Here is a 6,876-nt window from a genome sequence, read left to right on the forward strand (position 1 = left end):
CCCCCCCGAATGTCTGTTTTAATTGTCCAATTGCCACAATCTAGCAAAAGTTTTGAACGTTTTCCTTGCTCTTGCTTTGCCCTCCCTCCCTTATCTTGATTTCTGTTCTACTTTCTGATGTGGTCTTCCTTCCTAGTTGGTCTCTGACACCAGTACTTTCACAGTGCAACAGCTCCTTACCTTTTAGCATGAGGAATGTCCAGGCATAGAACATACAGGTTTGGCATCACAGGTTAAGGGCTGAAGAACCAAAAAATCAAATTGTATCACTAAAGGAGATAATTCTCTCTTGCTGAGTCCTCAATACTTCATGCCTCTTTTCTGTCTTACTCTTTGATTTTAGTCTAGGGGTGGCCAGTCTGTCCTTGACTCCTCAAGAAGTTTGTTCTAGTTACTTACGTTTTTTTCTTCAACCCAGATAGTAATTAGCATCATTCCTTCTTTCTCTGAAAGCTTTTAGGCAGGATGACTCCTTAACCCTTGTTTTGAGTTTTTAAATCTAAGTTGTAAATTACTACAATCCTAATGACCTCTCTTAGCTAACAACATTTTGTAACTTTTTTTATTTTTTTCCTTTTCTGTTTTATCTCCTTTGAGATAGCTACTGCCTACTTCCTATCTTTTTGTTTCTTTACCCATAACTTAACTTCCCAGTAACTAACTGGTCTCTGGACAGGAACTTCTATTTACATTTTTATACGTAAACATTACCATTTAAAAGGGATATCCAGACATGGACTTCTACATTTTTATATAGTTCAGGTAGTTCTAGAATCCTTGCTTGTTCTCCCAAGGATCAGAGATTGCCTTGTTTATAATGGTCAAGTCACAGACTTACTCTGTCCTTTTCCTTTTTTCTGTTTCTTGCCAGGATCATTTCTAGCAACAGGTCACATATTGTCAAACTACCTCTCAGCAGGGTAAGTGACCTTTCTCCGTCTAAACGCTTTAAATTTAAGGGGGCTTAGGGAGGGACTCCAAACCTGCTAGCCACACTGATTCTAGGCCCATTTGTTGGGCTCTGACTATCATAACCTGTGAACTTTAGCATATTTCTGGGGTCAGCACAAGTCTTAGTTACTTTCTGTTGTATCCTTTCCCTCCCTGATCTCTGTTTCTGTTCTGTTTTCCTGACCCCACCCCACCCTGGGCAGCAGCTGAAGTTCATGCACACCTCACACCAGTTCCTCCTGCTGAGCAGTCCTCCTGCCAAGGAGGCTCGGTTCCGGACCGCCAAGAAGCTCTATGGCAGCACCTTTGCCTTCCAGTGAGAGGGGTGAAAATGGGGGTGCTGGTGGGAATGGAATGACAGTTAATAGAAAGGGCTGGAAGGACAACAAGTGCCCTTGATACATAAATGTCTATCAGTTAGTCAATAAATATTTATTTACTGCTATTGTAGATGCTATAGAAGAAAAATTTACATTAAATAATATTCTCAGACTGCTTAAGATGTAGTTGAGGAGAGAGATTTACATTAAAAAGATATATAGAAGCAAATGATTGGAAGTGGCACGCTGAAAAACTGGTTTGATGAAAAAAAGCCAGTAATTTTTGCCTGGTTGTTGGATAAGACAGAGAAGAAAAAAAATACTAAAAGTAACTTGGAGTAGTGATGCCCCTTTTCTTTTTCTTTTTTAATTTTATTATTTTTTGTGAGTGTACCATCAAATTGGATCTGACTGGTACAGGAGGAGATTGCCCCCCTCCAGCAGAGCATCTGGTGGATTCAAACCGTGTACCTCTGGGATTGCAGTGCAGCTTCTTGCCAATAGGCCACCAGAGCTCCCTTGATGCCCCTTTTCTTAAAATAAAACATGAACTCAATTCTAGAAACCATAGTTGGAGCAATAATAAATTTATTGAGTTTGGAATTGGTTTATAGAATTGCAAGTATTAGGAGAACAGGCAAAAGAAAATACCGACCCAGCAGTTGAAGATTTAAGTTGGTACTCATTTGAAGCACAATGAATTATATTCACTAGATGAATACTAGACAGGAGAATGTAGGTGTTAATCATACATACTGCATGCTTGCAACTCTGTCCATATGCATGTCCCTTACAAAGTGTATTTGTCTCTAACTTGTCTTTGTGTGGGTGGGAATGAGTCATGGAAGCTGTTTCTGGGAACCTTATATACTGTGAGCAGACAGACATGTATTCTATCCTGCCTTACAGTGGGTCCCACATTGAGAACTGGCATTCAATCCTGCGTAATGGGCTGGTCAATGCATCCTACACCAAACTACAGGTGAGGTTGTGCTCTATTCCTTATCCTGTCCAGTCTCCTTCCTGACTCCCTCAGTTTTGGGGAAGGCTGCTCTAGAGTCTTTAGGTGTTTTTGTGTTACTATATTCAAATCTAGCTTGCCTTAGCAGTTTCCCTTGAGGGATGTTGGAACTGTATGTTTAGAAAGACTGTGACTGTTGTGTATATGACCAGACATGTTTTTTAAGGGGAATGGGATTATAACAATAAATTGGCAGGATAATGGAATTGCTGATTGCTTCTACTGTGCTAACTCATTGTCACAGTTTTCAGATTTATATAATTATTTATTGAGAGAGTTCACTCAATAAATAATTATGTAAGAGTTGGAGATTCTGGGGAGACTAATATTGTTCCTTTGTCCGAGAAACTCCAGGAACTAGTTATTACCCTCCTTCTGGCTCCCTGTTCTATAGTTCCTGTCTTAATTTTCATATGTTCCAAGGATATGATCATAAATTCTGAGGTAGACTTTATGCTTCTGCTACTCCCAATTCCCCAAGGAATCAAAGTTTGGTATTTCATAAGCAAAAGGGATTAACATGTATCCAGTCTTAGCCAATCACTTTTCAAGAGTAGGTGCATAGACTATCTGAATGAGTCAGAAGGTAGACAGAGGGCTGGATAAGCCTTATGGCTGCCTACTTTATAGCCATGGGATGGCCCAGGCTCATATTGCTCATCCTGGTGTTTCCCTGCAAGCTGCATGGAGCAGCCTATGGCAAAGGCATCTACCTGAGCCCCATCTCCAGTATTTCCTTTGGATACTCAGGTAAGAAATATTCTTTGGCCACTTTGACTTTTATTGCATTAATTCCACTTTGTAAACATATGATATGTACTGTTCTCCTCCTCCACCATCTCATGAATATTTGGCTTTTGTCAGCTCTGTCCTCAGTCATGGGTACATTGTCTGTCTCTCTATTTATTAGATCCCTTACAAGATGAGACCAGGTATCTCCTTTTTAGGGAATTCTCTTCTTCCTGGGGATAATTTTCTTTATTGTAGGGGCTTGGCCCTTGGAATGCACTATAGAGTAACTGGGTCATGAAACTAGGCTTTTTCCCCACACCATAGTTTTTTTTATATGACAACAGCCTATTGTTACAGATTCTGCATGTGTGCACACGCTCATTGCATGTTAACTTATATTTATGTGAATACTGAAGGCTTGCATTCCTTCTTTTGACTTCTGTCTCTTGAGACATTATTGTTCTTCCTGTCAGCCATCCTTTTAAAATTTAAACTGTCTATAATCATACACTATTTTATTAGTTGCATTGAATGTAAGAGAAAGCACTTCAGTTGAAAAGTAAGAAATTAGCCACACTCAGATTCAAGTGAGAAAAAAGTTCAGCTGTGTCCAGTTCAGAAAAGACATGTTAAAGTTCTATCACCATTCTAGGCTTAAAGTCTTAATTTCCTTCTGAGTTAGGTTCTTATTCTATATAGTTTATTAGGACTATCCACCATAAGAAGAAAATTGTGCTAGATTTTTTCTTTATTGTTATTTCATATTCTCCAGTGATAGAAATTGTTTTAAAGATAAGAAAACTCTCAGAACTAAAAATAATCTCAATTTATCCTTTTAATTCTTCTTTCCATTAGTCTTTGTATCCTTTCTGCCTTTTGAACTTTATCCTATACAAGTGGGTCTTGTTGTTGTTGTTTAATGCCGTCGAGTCGTAGACGACTCATAGCAACCCTACGAACGAACAGCCTGAGCACTGTTCGTACATAGAGTTTCCAGAGGCAAGCCATTTTGGAAGTGGATGCCGCTCCTGCTTCCAGGCTTGATTTAGTTGGGAAGCTCCAGCCAACACTGTCCACCATGGGTGCCCATTACCACGATTGGCACATCACTGTCACAGGCTTCAGCATCACAGCAACCACGGGTTACCTCTGTATAGCAACACACAGACCAGTGCTATACCACCTAGAAGAAATGTTTGACAGGAAGACAATTTGAACCTGGCCAAGGGCCACAGATGACAATCACCCACCTTCGGCTTGGTAGCACAGCTTCCTTCCACTAGGCTCTCTCTTGGTCGTCGTCATACAAGTGGGTCTTAGACCAATTGTATAAGGAATAGATTATTCCAGTCTTACACAAAATCTTCCAGAGAGCAGAAAAATGTGATTCTAAAATAAAGTTCATTCAATTTTACTAAAATTAAAAGCATCTGTTCATCAACTTAAAGTGAAAAGACAAACTATACAAACCAGGAGAAAACATTTGTAACAATTGTGATTATATATAAGACAATCACAAAATAAATTTTTTATGTTTGCCTTAGAATTCTTAAACATTGTTTAAAGAGACAACTCAGTAGAAAATAGCTAGTGAAATGAATAGACATTTCACTGAAGATGACAGTGGCCAATAAAATATAAAAAGCCACTTAGCTCACGGGGCGGGAGGCTTCCAGGAGCGGCCTCGGCCTCGCTGCCTCTGCAGGCCTGGGGGCTGGGCCTCCCCTGCCCGCAGGCCCAGGGCCGCCCACCGCCGAGTAAAAAAAAAAAGCCACTTAACTGCTATTAATCAGGTAAGTAAAATTAAGACCAAAATTAATTATCATATGTATTGGTAAACTATGAAGAAATTTAGCAATACATCTGATTCTTCCAAATATTATACATGAATATTGTTGTTATGTACTGTTGAGTTGGAGCCAACCCATAGCTAGCCTTCAGCAAGTTTTCAGAGATGGTGAATCATATGGGAGGAGATTGCCCATCCTTCTCCCACAGAGAAGCTCCTTACTACTAGGCCACCAGAGCTCCTATACATGAATAGTACCTCTTTTGTTACCTCTTGTTTAAATTGATATAAATTAGTACAACCCCTTTGAAAAACAATATGGGCTGTTTTTTGTTAGCTTGAATATTATTACATCTTTGACCCAACAGTTTCATTCCTGTATAAGTGTACCAAAAAATAGATGTATGAATCTTGAAAACAAAACTAAGAGGAGGGAAAAACACCAAATAATTTTTTATGACTATAAACTTTGGAAACAGCTTAAATGCTCATAATCAAGAATATGTTCTCTCAATGGATTTTTATTTGACAAAGAAAACGAATAAATACAAGCTATGTGCAATAACATGAAAGAAATGTTAGTAATATGTTGAATTAAAACACTAACTTCCAGAAGATCATAGACTGTATTGTGCCCCTTTTTTTGTTCTTGTTCAAAAGCACACAGAATTAAACTTTGTATATTCATGTACGTATGCATATTTGTGTATGTGCCTATGGCCGTTTTGGGTGGTGCAGTGATAAAGTACTTAGCTACTAATTGAAAAGTAAGTGGTTTGAGATCACCCATAGGTTTCTAGGAAGAAGGGCTTGGTGCGATAAGAGACACTTACTTAGACAGTGAAGGGAAAGAATATCCAATAAGGGGACACTTAGATGTTGTAGTATTATAACTAATATTATAAACCAAAATGTAAATGGATGAAAAATCATTATGTTTTATAAGCTTTCACTCAAGTCACAATTTAAAAAAACACACTGGGCGGGGAAGAGTAGATTACGTACTTCTGAAAAATCAGCCATTGAAAACCTATGATGCAGTTGTACTCTGAAACGGTTGGAATCTACTCAACTGCATTCGGTTATTGTTCTTTGCTTTTTTCACTATACACATGCACAAACATGCCCAATAAAGGAATGATAAGCACATTTTGGATGCTATTGTTGTTATGTACTGTCCATTTGGAACCGACTCATAGCTGACCCTCCTGTGGGTTTTTTAGAGTTTGTAAATCGCACATGGGGAGACTGCTCTTCTTTCTTCCTGTCAGCTGGTGAATTCAAACCACTGTCTTTGGCTTAGCAGTGCAATGCCTTATCAATACGCCATTAGAGCTCCCTATGTTTTAGGATAGTGATTGTCTTTTGAGTGGAGGCAGGTAGTTAGGGTAGGAACAAATTAAGTAATTACATAAATCAGTCACAGGAGGTGTTTATAGCCCTTGGGTTACTTCGAGTGGGTCTGTAGGTAATTTTTGGCCTAGGAAGTGAAAATGTATCATAAAATACATTAATCTTACTGTATGTACACTAAAGTACATACGGTAAGATTAATCCACACAGCTTAAATGACTAATAAATATTAACAAAATGATTGAATGCATGAATCTTCTGTGTTCCTATGGTAAAAGTGGATTGGAGATGGAGGTGGTCTGGGGTTTTGTTTGTTTTTTAATTTATTTGTCAGATTCTTCAGTTTCTATTTTGTCCCAGCTTTACTATCCCTCTGAATAAGCTAATTTTTCTTTCAGCACTGTTAGTATTGTGGAGCCCACAATATTCTTCCCACTTACTTTCTCCTTATTTCCTTTTCCCCTCTTCCACTCATCTAACTGGCCCTTTTTACAACTAGGGCCCCACAACCTTTGGTCATCAGGTGGAGACAGGAATCTCTATTGATTTCTTTTCTTTCTTTATCACTTCATGGTTTACTTACATATATCCTTTGATACTGCCCTTTCTTTTCTTCCAAAGGGCTGATTATGTTAGCTAGAAAATGTCATGGATTTTACTACTGGAGTTAATTTGTTGTTATGTGCCGTCGAGTTGCTTGCGACTCATAG

The 6,876-nt window shown here is 38.6% G+C and overlaps 1 protein-coding gene across 1 annotated transcript in view; it reads left to right on the forward strand.

The window, feature by feature from the left end:
* The window catches only part of PARP6 (poly (ADP-ribose) polymerase family, member 6), a 39,721-nt gene that overhangs the window by 19,706 nt on the left and 13,139 nt on the right, over window positions 1-6,876 (forward strand). Inside the window, exons 11-14 of the mRNA XM_006888395.1 lie at window positions 872-920; window positions 1,155-1,267; window positions 2,181-2,253; window positions 2,973-3,042. Of these exons, the coding sequence (XP_006888457.1) occupies window positions 872-920; window positions 1,155-1,267; window positions 2,181-2,253; window positions 2,973-3,042 (305 nt within the window). The remainder of the gene's footprint in view (window positions 1-871; window positions 921-1,154; window positions 1,268-2,180; window positions 2,254-2,972; window positions 3,043-6,876) is intronic.

This window comes from Elephantulus edwardii, unplaced genomic scaffold (assembly GCF_000299155.1).
Source record: "Elephantulus edwardii isolate Elephantulus edwardi_28Jun2011 unplaced genomic scaffold, EleEdw1.0 scaffold00066, whole genome shotgun sequence".
Taxonomy (NCBI): domain Eukaryota; kingdom Metazoa; phylum Chordata; class Mammalia; order Macroscelidea; family Macroscelididae; genus Elephantulus; species Elephantulus edwardii.